Consider the following 18794-nt stretch of genomic DNA (forward strand, 5'->3'; position numbering starts at 1 on the left):
ACACACACACACACACACACACACACACACACACACACACACACACGCGAACTCCTGCTATAGACAGAAGGATTAACTGGTTGACCTTTTTAAGTTTCTTCCAGTCCCATGATACCTGCTCAGGGTCACAGGATACTGTAAAATGCTAAATAACATTTTCATAAAAAAAAGAAAGCTGTTTTACCTGGGCAGTAGTTAAAGCATTACACATGGAACAGATGGCTTCAGCATCTTCATCTGTTTTCTTCTTCACCTGCAAGAGCTGGGCAGCCTGAATCAGGGGCTCTAAAGTTTCTTTGGCCCCACTATTCATCAGATTCTTGTCACGGAGCCATTCTTCCAGTTGACTGACATTGTACCTGTGTGGAGAGAAGTTTGAGAAGGCATGTCTTATGGCTGTCATGAATAGCTGATCAAACTTTCAGCAACCTTGACAGAACTTTCAAACAGAATATGACAGGCAGTATTTCTGTTCCATTTTCTTTTATAATCACCTGTCCCTGAAAATAAAATCCTCATAAATAGCTTGTGCACTCTTGATTGTGATTGTAAAAAAATTAAGTGATTAGAAGATCTTAATGTATTTAACTGAAGATGGGGATTGAGCCATTCCATCAGAAAATAAGTGGAATGGAACAGTATAAAAAGCAAATGGAAACACAAAGTCTACATGTGACTCCTTGCTTTATGGAATAAAGGCATTCTGAAAAGCTAATTATAAACTAAATTTCTATAAAATGAATAATTTCCATACTCCTACCAGAACTCTTTTTTTTTGGTTTCCCATTGCAGTTTCAGAGACGTGTTTCTTTATTGCATAACAGCATAGCACAAAGTTTGAAGTGGGAAGGAGTAAAGGGAGTTTTGAGGTAAAATATCTCTTGTGGGCACTGATGTATCCAAAGCAGACACCTTGGACCTGAGCTTTCCCTCTCACTGCCCTGACCTTGGAGCTGTGTTCAGGAAGAATGTGGGATATAGGACACCACACCTAGCACAACAGGAAGGAGTCAGAAGCTTCGTAAAGAAGCAGAGCTAGCCAAGCACCTCAGGGTATCAGGAGGAAGCCAATGACGTTAACATTCAGGATTAATATTAAGAATGAACATGCAATTTGAATTTTGTGATTACCCACACAATAGGCACTATAATTTTGATTTAAATCATTCACATACTAGAAGGTATGTTCAGAAGGCACTTGATCAAGGCTAGAAGATGAAGCCTTTGTTCTGGCATTGAAGAGGCCTCTCTATATAACATTTAATATGATACCATACACATAGAAAAATAAATTGTTAGATAAGTAATCTGAATTGAGATGGTGCTGCACATATTAGTGGTTTTGTTTTTGCTTTTGAGCATGGAGGAATATTATATAAGTATTCACATGTAAAAGAACATGAACTTTCCCCCAGTAAATATTTAATAACATATTAGTCTAAATCTAGAAGTCTTCAATATCATACTCCGATGTTCCATACTGGTATGGAAACTCCCTACAATGTTACAGATAGTAGCTCATCCATGACTGCCCATCCTGAGTGACTTGTCCAAATCCTCCCATACTCCACCACAGAGGGTTCATTTAAGGTGTTGGAAGTCTTCCTTGTCTTCACCTGCTATTGCAAAGAATTGCAAAGAAAATATGTGGGCTATCACTTGGTTATTCTGTGCTCTCACCATTGACTAGCTCACATTTTTCTTCTTGAAAATATATAATGTTAAAATTTGGCAACAGAACTTTCAATATCTTACCTGGTTTAAAAAAAAAGCCACACTCCTGTCTTTTAACATTCCCTACTCCCACAAAGTGTGCTCATTTACTAATGGAGCAAATCTTTCTACCAAGGAGACTAGCAAAGTACAGTTGAATGCTAATAATCAATGAGATTTTGTGAAATCAAAGAATGAGTAAAAAATACAGGTTAGGTGACTAGGAATGTAAAGAGGCTTAATGTCCATTCCTTCCTTGCTTTCTGGCCTCTTTGCACTAAATTTAAGGTTTTCTTCTGAAACATTATAACATATTAGTTTGAAGTTCTGAATATGTTAGTAGTTCTCTACTGATCAAGGCAGGTCAATGAAATGTCCAAGAGAATGTACCCCCCAGTTTTCTGGGTGTTGGATTTCAGGGGAGACAAGGCCTGGCATTTGCTTACCTGATCTGCATGCCTTTGCTCCAAGAGCACATATCCTTTCGTAGCAGAAGGTTATTCAAAGTAATGGCACCCACAATGTAAAACATCTGCTTGACCACTTGCTTGATCAATTCTGGATCCATTCCATGCTGACACATGACTGAATGGAAGGAGTTAAGCTGCCGAAGGATGGAGTCCAATGTATAAGTGCCTTCATCTGCAATACTGGAGGTCCTCTTCCGTAGCCCGGTGGGCTTCACTCCTGACACTCCTTGGATGGTTTCATGCTCCAGCATGCCAGAAACTGATTTGGGATAAGCACAGAGTCACAACAGCTGGAAAGGTATGGACTGCAAGGTTTAAGTGTTAAAATAAAAGACAAGTAAAGAAACTTGCTTATGCTATGCAAAAAAAAAAATCTAATTAAGATGTTACATGTAAAGTGTTACATGTAGGAAAAAGTGCTCCACACACTGGGGCTTCTAGATTGGAACACTAAATAAAGTAACAACAAGAAGAATCATCATAGTAATAACTAGTAGTTATATAGCACTTTAGAGTCTGGGAAGTGCTCTACAAATATTATTTCATTTGATCCTCACAACAACCCTGGGAGGGGGGTGTTATTATTATCCTGATTTTACAAATGAGGAAACTGAAGCAGACAGAGGTTGCCCAGGGTCTCACAGCTAGTGAATGTCAAGAAAGATCTTTTCTGACTAAAGGTCCAGCACTCTATCCACTGCACCTTAGGAAGATGACCCCTAAGGTACATTCCAACTCTAGGATTATCTAATTCTCCTGCTATTCTAATTTTTCTAATGAATTTTCTCTGCAAGTTGCAATCTCTGCTTCTTTTTCCAATTTTCTGTCCATTTGTATAATATGTGGATCTTTCCCTCTCCTGAACCTTAGTCTTGTTCATTTCCCTTCAGTTAACACTGGTGTCTGCAAATTACTCTTAGGAATTTATCAATGCTAAATTCTTTTAGAAAGTAATTATCTGGTTGATGCAAGTTGCCATTTTGGTGGAAAATGATTTGTCTGCTTTTCTGACTACTTCGTCTTTACTTTGGAAATATTTTGTATTTATCAGTGTTTTGCTTGTTTCCTCATAGTAGGAGTTTTGAAGACAAGGCCTGTTTTCATTTCTATCTTTGTATTTCTAGTAGCACATAGTAGGCACTTCATAAATGATTACAAATAGAATCTGACCTAAAATTTTCCCCATGTAATACAGTGTATATTTTTATGCAATGTGAGTGATAAATTTACAAAGACAAGCCTACGAGAACAGGAGCTGTTGAGCATAATCTGCTAGGACATTTTACTGCCAAAGCTAAAAGATCCACATTTCAAGACAATGTAATTGCCAGGGATGTTATGAGGACCAAATCATTGAGCATAGTGCTTTGTGCATAGTAAGTGTAATAGAATGCTATTATAATTATTATAATCTCAAAACACAAATAAAAGAAGTGGAGGCACAGAATTTTAAAAGAGAAGAGTTTTGTTACTGTTACTCCTTTCGGTACAAAAATTCCCTTGAAGTCTGAAAATCTTGATGGTTTAGTCTAAGAAACTTTTTTTAGAAAGGGTTAGCTAAGTGGATATCTGGTGTATTATTATTCTAAAAAAAAGTTAATTTTATCTGCTTCATCAAAGCAAACAAATTTAGTAAAAGTTTATTTTAATTACATAGGCATAGAGACTTTAACTTCAGCCTCATATCCCATGGTTCTTCTGGTAGGTATGAAAGAAGACAGTTTATTAAAAACAATCTACTCTCAATTCACAGAATCTCAGACTTGTAGGGCCCTTTCTAGGATATCTAGCCCAAATGTGGCCTTTTAGAAATTTAAGTGCCTGTGACAACTTGACAAAGTATCATTTCTATGAAGTGTTTCTTAGTCTTAGTATGAAGTCTTAAGGGGGAATGAATTCAAACTACTTTGAAAGGATAGGGACTGTGTACTACAGTGAGTATTTGCTGCTATTTTCCTTACCCATACCCCTTTCTTAACTTTCTAGCCATCTCTCTATAAACACTTCCATTTCAGTTATTAATGAAGAGCCAGTATGAAAGGTGGAAAGAATATTAGACTTGGAATCAGGTGAGGTCTAGATTGAATTCTGACTTCAGACACTTGCTAACCCAACATCTCTGACACTCACTGCTCCCATATGAAAAGTGGAGATGATGATACTTTGTTGTTGTTGAGTTGTTCAATAATGTTCATCTCTTCACGACCCCACAGGGGATTTTCTTGACAAAGATAATGGACTGCTTTGTCATTTCCTTCTCCAATGGATTAAGGCAAACAGAGGTTAAGTGACTTGCCCCGGTCACACAGTAGTAAGTATCTGAGTTGGATGTGAACTCAGGTCTCCAGGCCCAGTGCTCTATCCACTGATCCTACTTACACTATTTCATAGAGTTGTTGTGAGAAAAGTGGTTTTTAAGCGAGAAAGTGCTATATGAGCATTACTACTAATAATATTTTTGTGTTAAATCTAACAATTTGTGGCAACAGGGGCCCTACTGGATTGCATTTCAGGGAAGAAGTTCTCTGAAATCTTTGATGAAAGCTTAACTTTGCAAATAATGGTGCCAGTTTATCTTGAGCAGGTGAGATGGTAAATTCTCAGTAAAAAAAAAAAAGACTACAAGTTGTTATCACTGTATACTTGCTTTCATATTCAAACCAAAAGATAAACTTCTTACCTACCCTCAAACAAAAATGTTGATCAAGTTAAAGAATTTCAGTGAAAAGGTGTGCAGCTTTGGTTTTTGAGGGGAAGTTAAAACTTTAAAGATTAAAAGAGACTCATGAAATGTGAATAGAAACTTCAATGCAACAGCCTTCTTTGAATTTTTCCTTATTACACAGCTGAAAGCCCAATTTAACTTCGGGAAAATGTCAATGATGCAAATAAAATTTAATGCTTGTTACATTATTTGTGCATGACTTGTCTTTTCAAAAATTTCATCTACACTTAAGAAAATTGCCAAGGCTCTAATTGGACATTATTTTATAATTCCCAACCACTCTAATGAAAGAAAACAAATGCATATAAAAGAAAATACTGCAGTGGTGGGTCTTTTCACATGCTATGGTGATGTCAGAATGAGAAGCACAAATGGTCAAATAAAAAAAGAAGCAGGGAACTAGGGAGCAGTCTTGATGAAGAGTTTGCTTGGTATAACTAATTCAAAATCTTTTCCCTTCTGTCTTTAATGCCTACCCACTAATTGGATTCTTTTCAATTCCTTAGCTTGCACCTGCAGTCAAAACTTGAAATTGTTTTGAGGTCAAAAGCAAACTTTTTGATTGGTAATAAAGTCATTTTTGTATAAATGGAAAAGAGAAGAGCTGGCTGAGCTAAACTTTCTCTTGCCTCTACCTTGGACTAAGTTCTGTCTTTTCAAAGTTCAGAGAGGTCCTTTGGGAGGACTTTTATGCTCCCCATAAGCCTTTATGCCGACAGTAGGTTAATTGCTGGGCTATTCTGGAAAATGGGGGTGGCAAACAGAATTAAGACTGAAGAAAGGAAATGGGAAAAGTATTGGGGAAAACTTGCTCAAGTGATACAGGAGAAGGTCGACATGGAGACTAGAAATAGCATCCGTAGTATGCTGAGGATATACCTATGTTTTGTTGTTGTTTGATTGTTTCAGTCAGATCTGACTCTTGACCCTATTTGGGATTTTCTTGCCAAATATCCTGGAATGGTTTGCCATTTCCTTCTCCAGCTCATTTCACAGATGAGGAACTGCAGCAAATAGGGTTAAGTAACTTGCCCAGGGTCACACAGCTACTAAGTGTCTGAGGCCAGATTTGAATTCAGGAAGATGAGTCTTCCCAACTTCACATTAGAGTAGAGTTGTACATTATTTTTAGTAACTTACAATTTTTACTGCCTGATGTTTCTACTTGGTTTCTACTTTCCCTCAGGTTCTTACCACACACCTTCACCTATCCAAAGGCACATACATACCCATCCACATGTAAAAGGACATCAGGATACACATGTAGAGATAAATGAATATATTGAACAGGAGCGCGCATAGGTGGGAATGTCAAGAATCACATATTCACACACACAGAGGCATGTGTAGTACGTGGATATACATGCATACACGTACATAAACACCCTCTCTTGCTCTGCAGATGGGAACCCTCGCAGGCAGCAACAGCAAGAAGATTGCTCAGTCACCATACTCACACTGCTCTGGCTCCTTACAAACCTATTACAAGTCGCACAGCCCTCAATCATTTCAAAGGGTCTCCAGTGTTTAAAGTGATGCTGCCAGTGGCCGGGGCAAGTGAGGGAGAACAGTGGCTCTAGTATCAAATCTCAGCCTCATAACTCTGCTTCAAGGATATTTTAAATCCTATAGCTCTCAGCCCACCACTAGGGCAAGGTAAAGGAGTGCTGTCTCCTGGTGTTCTAAACTTGTGGAAGGTCATCAAGGCTGGAGACCAAGCTGTCATCCCTGCCTCCTCACTCTCTCTCACCATCCATATACAAACTGTTGATACATCCCATCATCTCTGCACTCATACATCTCTTGCATAGTCTCCCTCTCTCTTCTGACACTGCCACCTGCCCGCTGGTGCCGGCCTCATCACCTATGCCTAGACTACTGTAACAGCCTACTCGGGATGCTGGTGGGCCTGATGGCCTCATTTCGGTCCAGCCTCCATAGTGCTGCCTATGGGACTTTCTATAAATGCAGATTATAAGATCCTAGATTTAGAGTAGAAAGGGCCTCTAAAGAGGCCATCAAGTTCAACTCCTTTATCTTTTAAGTAAGGAAACTAAAACTCAGCGAAATTAAGTGACTTGACCAGAGTCAAACTGCTACTAAATAATAGGCAAGATCTGAACCTGAAACTTCCTGATTCCAAGTCCAGCACAATTTGACCATGCCACTCCCTTATTCCAATTTCAGAGGCTACTGAATATTTCCCTGTTATCTCTAGGATCGAGTTTAAATTCCTCTGTTGAGCTTTTTTTTTTTTAAAGTTGTAAAAAGGTTAACTGACCTGCCCAGGGTCACGTAACTAGTAAGTGTCTGGAGCTAGATTTGAACTCAGAAAGATGAGTCTGCCTAACTTCAGGCCCAGAGCTCTATCCTGTGCGACACCTAGCTGCCCCTTCTGTTTAGCTTTAAAAGCTCTTCACAACCTACTTTCAACCTCTCCAGCCACATGCTATGTTCTTCTCCCTCCTACAACCTCAAACCTAATCATACTGGCCTGCTCTCTGTCCCTCACAGACAGCAGTCTATCTCTCATCTCAGTAATTTTGCATGGCTGTCCCATGTGCCTGGAATAGGCTGCCTTTCCAATAAAAGTCTCACTCTTCCTTCAAGATGCAACTCAAGCACTACATTACATAGGAAACCTTTCTTGACTCCCCTAGCTGCTAAAGCTCCCTCTCTCAATCTACTTTGTATTTAATATAACATAACATAACATAGATAATGTTAATTTGTGGTTTTCTAAGTCCACGTGCAGCTGCAAGGATTCATTTCTACTTAAGTTTGACACCAATGATTTAGTTACCCAATAATTTTCTGATTGAATTCATGGCCAGAAATGCTTGTCAGAGATAACAAGTGGAGTGAAATTCAATTACAAAAACCTTTACTTAATCCATGAATAGAGTCTAATAACTAAATTTCCAGAGAGATCATCTTTTGCAGAGACTTTGGGCGAATACTCAGGTTGCCAAGGGCTGACACATTTTATTTTAATGACAGGAAGAGGCTAGTTGTCTTAGGAGGTGATCTGCTATTATGTAAAGATATCCGGGGTGGGGGTCATTCCGCACTACTTATGTACTTTTGAGTGCTACAACAGATGGAGCCTGCTTTCAACACAGCATCCTCACAAAACAGTATCGTGCTAATGATATTCTTAGTCATAATAATGTTTCGTTGCCTTTGTAGTCTTACCAATCATTGGCTGAAGGATGTTCTCCAATACTCGAACAAGCTGCTGGTAGATCTGAATCGCCAAGTCGCTCAGCACCTGCCGGTACTCAGCCAGGTCAAAGTTGGTGAGGCAGTGTTCATTCTGGCGAGGTGTATTGTGCTTCATAAATCCCTAAATTGTAAGGCAAGATTGATTTCCAAGAAACATAATGCAATTTTTCTCTTCCCAATTTTAGCATAATTCTCCAATTCCCCTTTCCTTGATAAAAGGAATTCATTCCTCCCTCTTCCATTTCTGTGGCTGCCACCGTGGTCCAAGGCCTTCCCATACACACCCGGATGACTGCAACAGCATTTTAGTTAGTCTCCCTGTACTGGGGCCATTCCTACTTCAATCCCTCTTGCTTGTGGTAGTTAGAATCATCTCTCTCAAAAACTGTCTTCAGTATGTCCCTTTTCTGCTTCTTACTGCCTACTGGATGAAATTTAAATTTGATAGCCTGTCAGCCAGGGCTCTTTGTCACCTTTTCCCATTTAGCAAAATAAATAAATAATTGAAAATTGAAAATTAAGGAGTAGTGTAGAGATGTGTGGAAAATCCCAAGACTTAGCATACACTTGGGCTTTTTAATTAAAATGTCAGCTTCACTACTCTACACTAGAATATCAAAGGCCCTGAGCACTAATCTCTACAAACTAAAAGTAACAGGACCAAAAGGACACTACTATTGTCAGACAAACTGGGATGAACTTTATGATGATCTGTTATTAAGGTTTTTTCTTTTATCAGACATAATTACATCCATAGTGGGCAAATTGATATGCATGTGACTGTGACACAGAAAAAGCCTCCTTAAACAAAAATAGGTGTTTTGACAGTATTTGTTTAAATGGGATTCTAGACACAGAGAGGCTGGCAAATGTTTAACAATAGGCTCTCCGGGGGAAAATGTATGCAAGAAATGCTTTTAGACTTAATCTGCAATATTAACATTTTCTTCATTACATAATAATAACCTGATTTGTCACATTTGCAAATTTCCAAGGTGTAGATGCTTACACTGAAAAACTGACTTGAGCAAACCCTGGGCAGCTCCCACTTTTTTCTAAGTTGTGTTTTGCTTCTCTGTTCACTTCATTCTACTAGTGATCTATATTTCATTTCTTCTCACCTTTATTCACTTAATGATTTCAATGGGGTGTCCAAATAGATGAAGAGACAACATATTTGTATTCTGAATTTTGCTTTACCATAATCCCCTTTATGGCAGTTCTCCAGGAATACATTGTATTTAAAATCACAGAGCCCTTGTTCATCTGTCACATTTGCTTTTGTAGACTTTGGTCCAACCTTCTTCAGAAGCCTACAAGCTTTTTCAAGAGCAGGATGGGTCTACTAGATTTTAGACATGCTCCTCCCACTCCAAAAAATGGATTAGCTCGTCTAAACTTTGAATCTTTGCTAACTGATTAGTACAAGGTGCTACACACCATAGGCTCCTAAGAAACAAAGGCTGAATTTGAATATTCTCTGATTTGGGCTCTCCTACAGATTCTAGTATGTACATACAATATTCTGAATCTACTTGCCCATATAAGGGGGCAAGTTCCAAGCTTTAAAAAGTCTGCCCTATACTTCCTTGAAGGCTGAGACAATTTTTGTGTCTCCAGTACCTTGGAAATAGTAGGTATTAATATTTGTTGAATTGAATTCTCTTGAGAAAAACCAAATAAGCGTGAATACACCTAAGTACAAATAGGCCCAACACAAATACTGCATCAAATCAATAGCCAAAAAGGTGTTCTTATCTTTGGTCATCCTAAAAACTGTTCCATTGTCTTTATTCAGATTTCAGTTGTGTGATGGGAAGTTCATTTCATCTGCTATGCTGCCTCCATTTGTTTGTTTTTGTTTGTTTGTTTTTGCTAAGCAATGGGATTAAATGACTTGCCCAGGATCACACAGCTAGTAAGTGTTATGTGTCAGAGGCCAGATTTGAACTCAGGTCCTCCTGACTCCAGGGCCAGTGCTCTATCCACTGTACCACCTCGCTGTCCCTATGCTGCCTCTGAATATAAACCCTGGGAGTGGTTATACAAGGGCTTACTGTAAATGTACAATGAATATTAAACAATATTCTCTGATGCTCCAAACCATGTTGATTCTGGCCTTCTAAAAGTGAACAGGTAAAACACTTAATTTATTATTTTTTTTTATAAACATCAGGGAAAGGTATTCTCACCTCTTCTCCACTGTATTGCTTCAAACAGTGCAAAAATCGGCATGTGTTTGATAGCCAGAAGGAAACAGTTTCAAAATCGTCACCTCTTTTCTGAAATAGAGAAAAAAAAATAATTCTAAGTCTGGTTTTTCCTTGGGAAAGTGGTGATTTGAAAGAACTGAAAGAGATCCTAGAATTTACTTTCTGTAAGTCACTATATAGGTAATTATAGTATTCCTTTTGCAGATGGAAATATATGTTGCTCTTTTGCTATATCAATATATCAACATCTATATTGCTATATCAATAACCATATCAATAGCTTCCAATAACAGATTTCTTTGCAAGTTTCATGGGGAGCTTGTTATTTATCTTGGTCTCCATTTTTTCCTCTCATTAGGCAAGCTCTCCTTAACACTCAAGTGGCTGAAATTTAGCTTCTTTTTTTTTTTTTAAATCAGGAAAAAAAATTGTTAAAAAAAAAAAAGGCAATCCCTTACTTACATCCCTTACATATACATAACCAGGTGGCCTGATGGTCAGACCCTTTCCACAACCAAAAGTTCCCTCCCTAGGGACCTATCACTGACAAGATGGGAGGGAAGACGATAAATAGGAAAGGAGAGAAATCTAGAACTGTCACTTATCCCTCCCCTCACAACAGTGCTACTCTCTATGGTCCCAGAACTCATTTCATTTTGGTAGTATCCTTAGTCTCTAGTCTGTTTTGATACCCCTACATCCCTCATGGGTACCATTCTATGTTTCAACTAAAAGTCCCCACATTCTGTCCCAGCTCCTGTGCCTAAATGGCCAAGTTAACCTCTGATTTGCCTCTAAATATAAATGAAACTTCAAGCTTTGGGGAACCAAGTACCCCATTAACACTTTCCTTACAGGACCTGATAGAATAAAGAAAAAGAAGGCAGAATGAAAGAATGAGTGAATGAAGGTGTAAAAGTAGCAATCCCCACTTGGAAGAGCCAACTTCTAGAAAGGCATGATGATATGTAATGGAAATAGCATATTCCTCTTTTTGGATCATGTGAAGACTTTCTTCCTATATATTTTAGAAATAAGATCTTTATCAGAGAAACTTGCTGCAAAGACTTTAGACTTTCCTCCATTTACCTACTTATCTTATAATCATAGCTATGTTGGTTTTCCTTGAAAAAATTTAAAAAATTTTATGTAATCAAAATTGTCAATTTTACCTCCTGTGGATCTCTCTATCTTGTTTAGTCATGAACCCTTCACTTATCCATAGTTCTGACAAGTATTTTTCCATATTCCTCTAATTTATTTATTTCCCTTAAGATTCTTGACCTTTTTCCCCCCTTCATATGAATGTTTTATTATTTTTCCAAGTTGTATGGGGTAACCTTTTTGTAGTTTGGTATGGTACTAAGTAAATTTGTCTAGGTCAGGGGTTTTTAACCCTTTTTGGCAGTCTGGTGAAGCCTGCGAACACCACTCTTGGAATGTTTTTAAATTCATAAAATAAAATGCATAGGATTACAAAGAAAACCAATTATATTGGAATAGTTATCAAAATTATTTGAAAAAACAAGTTTATGGATTTCAAGTTAAGGACCCTTAGTCTATTGCCATTTCTATTATATTGGCACAATCTAACCATTTAGGGCTATATTTCTGCAAAGACCATTTTATCATAGTATTCATTTAATTCCTGTGTGAGTCTTGCTTTGTGGACTTCTAAATATTTTAAATATTCTATAGTTAATAGGAATGAAATTTCTCTTTCCATCTCCTCCTATCGAGTTTTGATGGTAATATATATGAAGTCTGTTAAGTTATGTGTTTTTATTTTTACACTGATATTTCAGTTATTGTTTCAACTAACTTTTTAGTTGAATCTCTAGGATTCTCTAAGTAGATCATCATATCATCTGCAAAAGGTGATCCTTTCATTTGTTCTTTGCCCATACTTATTCCCTTCATCTCTGTTTCTTGCTATCGCTAAGTAGTTAGATCAAATAATAGTGATAATAATGAACATCCTTGCCTTACTCCTGATCTTATAGAAAAGGACTTCTTTATTACATATAATGTTGAACTCTGGGTCTCAGACACTATAACCATATTAAGGAAAGGTTCATTTTTCCCTATTCCTTGAAAAATTTAAAAAAAAAAGAAATATGGGTGTTATAGTTTGTCAAAAGCTTTTTCTGTGCCTATTGTTATAATCATGTGATTGTTATTGTTTTTGTAATGAATATGATACATATCCACCCTGATCATCATGCATAATCTTTTAAATATTTTGCTGTAGCTTTTTTGAAAATATTTTATTCAATATTTTTGTGTCAATATTCACTAGGAATATTGGCCTATGGTTTTCTTTCTCTGATTTGATTCTCTCTGATTTAGGTATCAAGACTATATTTGGCCTATAGAAGATATACAGTAGGATGCCTTATTTTCCTATTTTACAATGTGTCAATTATTGGATCTAATTGTCTTTTGAATGTTTGATAGAATTCAATTGTAAATCCATCTAGTCTTGAGGTTAATTCCTTTGAGAGTTCATTAATGGATTTTCAATGTTTTTCTGAGATTAATTTAAATTCTACATTTCTTATATTAATCCAAGTATATTATATTTTTTGTAAATCATTCATTCCACTTATCAATTTTGTTGGTATATGATTGGCAAAATTACTTCCAATGAATTCCTTTGTTTCCTCTTCATTAGATAGGAATTCTTTTTCCTTTTTGGTACTGCCAATTTGTTTTTCTTCTCATTCCCTAATATCAATTTCCCTAATAGCTTATTAATTTTTAAACAGCTTCTAGATTTATCAACTCAATTTTTTATTGCTTTGTTACCTTCTTTGACTTTTCAGAATTTCTATTTTGTGTTTAGTTGGGGTTTTCTGATTTATAGCCTTTCTTTTTGTTCCTTCCTTCCTTCTTTGCATACTCAATTAATTGATGTGCTCTTTCTCTCTGTCAATGAAAGTATTTAGAGATATAAATTTTCCCCTTGGGGCTACTTTGACTGCTCACCAAAAGTTTTGCTATGTGGTTTCATTTTGTCATTATTTTTCTCTTTGATGAAATTATTTATTGATTCTATGATTAAATCTATGACCTAGCAATTCTTAAGGATTAAATTATTTAGTATCCATTTAAACTTAATTTCTGTCTTTAAAGGCCCTGGTATTGATTAGTACTTTCATTGCATTATGGTCATTAAGGATATATTTAATATTCTGCATTTGTTTATGAGGTTTTTATGCCCTATCAAATGGTCAATTTTTGTAACGGTGCCAAAAACAACTTTTAATTCCATAATTACACGGCATCTATAACACAACATTCTAAAATTCTATTCAGGTCCCTAATTTCTTTCTTGTTTAATTTTTTTTCAAAGGGTCACAGTTATAGTTTTCTGTCTATTTTTCTATGTTATTTGATTAACATTCCCTTTAAGTACTTAGATGCTATGTCACCAAGTGTATATACAAGGTGTCCCCAAATTCTGATTTTTTGGTATTGATACTACTCATTGTCTGTGCTGTCTTTGAGCATAATAAAGTTTCCATTTTTCCTTTTACTGTTTTCCCTATTCCTTTATCTGAGATCACAATTGCCACCATGCTTCTGTGATTTCATCACATGATTCTGTTCCAGTCTGTTATTTACCCACATATTATATTGTATGAATTTTTATGTTTCAGGTGTACTTTACTTTATTGAGTTCTGCTTTCTACTCCATTCTGCTATCTCCTTCCATTTTATGGGTGAGTTCATCCCCTTCACATTCAAGGTATATGATTGTTGTGTATTTCCCTCCATCATATTCTCCCATGTTTCCCCCCTTTCTGTCCATCTCATACTTACAAAGAAAGTAGTGAAAGAAATAGAATTTAACATTATCTATAACTAAAATGATCATCTTTCACTCAATTGCCCTTCTCTTTATATCATCCAGATCCTTATTATTGCTTCTTACATTTTCTTTCTTTCCTTTTAATACTCCCTTCACAATCCATCCTTTAAAGAGGAAATTCAGTTTGCTTGTGACCATTTCTTTCCAATTCTTTTCTCCCTCAACCCTTTTCTCTGTCCGTGCTCATTTTCCTAATGACCTTAATGTAATTCTATACCAAAATCTCTGTGTGCATGCATGTGGGCTCAATCCTCTTTTTATACTGTACTCTAGTTATGAGAAATAGTAAGTTATTCTTCTTTCTTCCTAATTTCTTTCCTAGTGTATTCCTTTATCCCTCCCTTTTCTTTCCTCTCTCAGGACTATAAAAAAAAAAAACAACACATTCACAATCTCCTTATTTGCCTTGTTTAATGTAGAGGCATCAGTATTCTGAAGGGACAGTATCTCTTCACTTCTTAAAACATAAGCCTGTCATCAAACTTTAGCCTCTTCCCGATATTTCTACTGACTCCTGTCTTTGCTTTTTTTTTTTTTTTTTAATTTTTAGGCAATTGGGGTTAAGTGACTTGCCCAGTGTCACACAGCTAGTAAGTATCAAGTGTTTTGTCTGAGGCCAGATTTGAACTCAGGTCCTCCTGATTCCAGGACCAGTGCTCTATCCACTGTGCCACTTAGCTGCCCCTCCTGTCTTTGCTTTTTAAAGTATCTACATAGCTGTGGTCTTACCAGGCATGCTTAGAAGACATTTTCCATTAGAGGTCCATTTTTCCCCTCTAGTATTAAACTCAGCCTTATATTCTTGATTGTAAGCTTTTATTTTCTGCTCTTTGGAATATCATGCTCAGATTTTCTCCTGACTGTAGTTCTTTGTCTTAAAAATTTCTTTCTGATTATTTGTACTTTTCTTTAACCTGGAAGCTGTAGATTTTGACCATGATATTCCTAGCCATTTTTCATTTATGATCTTTTGTTTTTAGGAGATGACTGGCAAATTTTTTCTATTTTCATTTTGCCCTTTGTTTCTAATAGATTAGTTGTTGTTGTTCAGTCATGTGTGACTCTTCATGACCCCATTTGTGGTTTTCTTGGCAAATATGCTAGAGTGATTTGCCATTCCCTTCTCCACCTCATTTTACTAAGGCCAGCAGGGATAAGTGATTTGCCTGGGGTCACACAGTTAATAAGTTTCTGAGGCTGGATTTGAACTAAGGTCCTTCTGACTCCAGGCCTGGCGTTCGTTCTATCCATGGTGTCACCTAGCTTCCCCTAATAGATCATGGCAATTTTCATTTATGATTTCTTGAAATACAGTATCTTAAGTTTTTTTTTTTGGTTTGGTTATGGTTTTCAGGGAGTCTGAGGATTCTCAATTTATCCTTTCTTGACATGTTTTCCAGATCCATTGTTTTTGACATTAGAAACCTAACAATATCTTCTATTTTTTTTCAATCTTTTGATTTCCTTCTAATACATATTACTGTCTCCTAGAGTCATTAACTTTTGTTTGTTCCACTCTAATTTTAAGAAAATCAGCTATTTGAGAAAGGGTTTCAACCTTCTGTTCTAAGCTACTTATCCCCCTTACAACTCCTTCCTCAAGAACTTTTATTTACAGATAATTTTATTTTTAATCTCTTGCTTAATTTCTTCCAATCATTCTTATTGACCTTGTGGTCCAGTATTTTCCCCCTTTCCTCTGATTGTACTCATTGTGGGAACACTGCTTTTTATGAGTTTATCTCTTGGGCATCTCTTGGTCCACAGTATTTCTTCACTGTTGGGTTTCTTCTTATTCATTCATACCTCCAGATTCAGTTCCTGGTTATGGGAATTTGTGCCATGGACAAACTCTACCCCCTGCAACACTGCTGGATGGTGTGGTTGGGCCCTGTTTGGGCTCCTACCTCCAGCTCCAACTCCTCTGGTATGCCTGTAATCACAGCACTATCAGGTTTTTGGTCCCTCCCAATCCCAGATTATATGGGGTGAGAACACTAGAGTCTTCAGGCCCCTGTAGGGTGTCTATAGTCAGAGCATGTGGCATTCAAGCTACCCAAAGCACCTTACATCAGAAATGTTGCAGGCTTTTGCTCCCCCTGCAGCTTCCTTGCCAGAATGCTGCCAATTTCCAATCCCCAGGCAGATTCCCCACCAAAGCAATGCAGGAATCAGGACCCTTGAAGGATACCCAGCCAAAGTGCTGGCAAGCTTTGGGTCTATTTACCTATGCTGCTGCCAATAATGCCTGCAGGCTTCTGGATGTTTGTTTTTGTGTAGTACTGCACTAGATGAAGGCACTCATTGCTTCTCCCTCCGACAAACACACCTTCGGATTTGTTGATCATCATTCAATGCACTGCCCTTTCTAAAGCTTTGCTGAACTATATGCAGGATTCCTCTACAACCTTTTATATCATCATTATAACTAGGAATTCTAAAACAGGTGATTTTGATGTTTCAATGTAGCTTCCCATATTGTTGATATGTACTATAAAGTGTTTCTCCTAAGTAGGTATTTCATGTCCTAGCGGAAATTTTGGTGAAAGAGGATAAAGGGAAAGAAAAATAATCATCCAGAAATTCCTTATTAGTCACTTAAAGTCTCTTATTTTAATTGTAGCATGTTATTCTCTATAGATTTATTCCATTAAATAACTTTCATTTGCATTCCAGATAGGATCTGGAAGCACAGATAACTCTCATTTATATAATGCTTTAAGGTGTTCCAAATGCTATCCTTATATATAACAAGCCTATGAGGAATGTAGTGCAATGATTATTATCCCCCATATTAAGATCAGGAAACTGAGGCACAGAGAAATTAAGCTGTTTGCCCCTGGTCACGGAGCTAACATCAGAGCCCAGATTCAAATATAGGTTTCCTAACTCCCAGGCCAGTGATTTTTCTACTATACCCCTTAAGCATATTACTGTAAAGCTAAAAACATGAAGCATCCAACCGATCTTACTGTTCAACTCAAACCTTGTTTTTAAAATAAACAAATGGATAAATGTCAAGGAAGAAATCTTTCCCATAATAAAAGTTATTATCTACCAGTTATGACTAAAAAAGTTTCACTAATGGGTAACTCATTTCTCACACTGAAGGAGGATTCATTTAAAAAACAGAAAACAACAGCAATGTAGATTTTATCATCTCTACCATTCATTCGATGGTAGTTTTCATAAATCAAAGAATGGACTGACCTTCAGTACTTTTTTAATGCTGTTAATTGTTGATGTCAGCAATGACCTCACTTTCTGATCATCGTTCAGGTAGTCAGCATGTCGGACACACATAAATAAAATGTAGGCTGGTAACCCAGGGATCAAGTTGACAGCTACCCCACGTGGTTTCAAGTCTAGAAGAAAAACAATTTTAAAAAATTTCACATAATGCTCAAAACCACACAAGGAAGGCTTTGTGGTGTGGCCTACATGGTTAGGCATCACATAAACATGAGTATTTTTTAGGGCAAAAAGATATCAGTAGAAAGGATCTGGTAAGGTATGAAGTTGCAGCTTCCAAAATAGTGCTGTTATTGAAGCAATTATTACAGTGCCATGAATCATGTCAGTCTGTAATACATGTTTCCTGTTGATGGTGACCACTTTGCTGGAATACTAGAACTTAAAAGGAAGGCCAAATGAAAAGTTAATGTAGAGTTGTGGCTTAAGGTATGACATTGAAACATATTCTTAATTCTTTCACTTCACAAGCTCACGGCTCTATGTATGACCCTTCATTCTTCTTCTGAGGATCTCATATTCTTCATAGCCCCACGCTCAATGTCCTTAGAGATTCTCCTATTCCCCACCCACCTTTAACTTCTGTGTTTCTTCTATTAACATCTTGTTTACTCCATTGTTTTCCTGTCATTGTGGAGTTTTCTCTCTTATAACATGACTCTAATCACATGTGGTAGTCAAAAGAAAAATGAACCAATGCTACTGATAAGCAGCAAAAAGTGAAATTTTGTGTTCAATCCTAATCATCATGTAATAACATCAACATGTAGGTGTTCGGACCTACGGAGGACATTTTCAAAAACTTTATGTTGGCCATTCCTTGAAGCTAGATATCTGTGTCGAAGGTACAGGGGTATTAATCCAGGTTGATCAAGTAAGCTGTTGTTTCATGTAAAATATACTTGCCCAGGATGAGATTCTTGACAAGTTTTTGCTCATCATCCTTCTTATATTCCAACATTCCCTGGAAATCCTTTTCCTTCCTGGGTATGTTCACTGGACGGATAGGTTCATCAATGATCTGCCCAGGAGATATGTTCTCCATCTGCCCCACTTTAGGAGTAAAATAAGAAAAATACATATATATTTCAATGTAGAACCATGAAACAGAAATAAAAGATGTCTATACTCAACAGCTCAAAACAGTACTTATCTCGTTCTTTTCTCATAAAACTAGAGAACCATAATCAAGTCATTCAAAAAAAATTGTAACGTCTAGAAAACAATTTTAATTCTAAATGTCTTCTTTTATAAAAGCCACCAAGGTTATCTGTAAAAAAAAAATTATTTTTCCCCAATTACATGTTAAAAAATGATTCTCA

The 18794-nt window shown here is 36.8% G+C and overlaps 1 protein-coding gene across 4 annotated transcripts in view; it reads right to left on the bottom strand.

Moving 5' to 3' along the window:
- MYO5A (myosin VA) overlaps positions 1 to 18794 on the bottom strand; it is a 227318-nt gene that overhangs the window by 6247 nt on the left and 202277 nt on the right. For all 4 annotated transcript variants that reach the window (XM_027840790.1, XM_027840789.1, XM_027840788.1 and 1 more), the window contains 6 exons: positions 18379 to 18525; positions 17431 to 17585; positions 10326 to 10415; positions 8104 to 8254; positions 2160 to 2442; positions 185 to 359 (listed from right to left, as the gene is read on the bottom strand). In XM_027840790.1, coding sequence (XP_027696591.1) covers positions 185 to 359; positions 2160 to 2442; positions 8104 to 8254; positions 10326 to 10415; positions 17431 to 17585; positions 18379 to 18525 — 1001 coding nt within the window. The remainder of the gene's footprint in view (positions 1 to 184; positions 360 to 2159; positions 2443 to 8103; positions 8255 to 10325; positions 10416 to 17430; positions 17586 to 18378; positions 18526 to 18794) is intronic.

This window comes from Vombatus ursinus, unplaced genomic scaffold (genome assembly GCF_900497805.2).
Source record: "Vombatus ursinus unplaced genomic scaffold, bare-nosed wombat genome assembly UNPS02014848.1, whole genome shotgun sequence".
In the NCBI taxonomy this organism is placed as follows: domain Eukaryota; kingdom Metazoa; phylum Chordata; class Mammalia; order Diprotodontia; family Vombatidae; genus Vombatus; species Vombatus ursinus.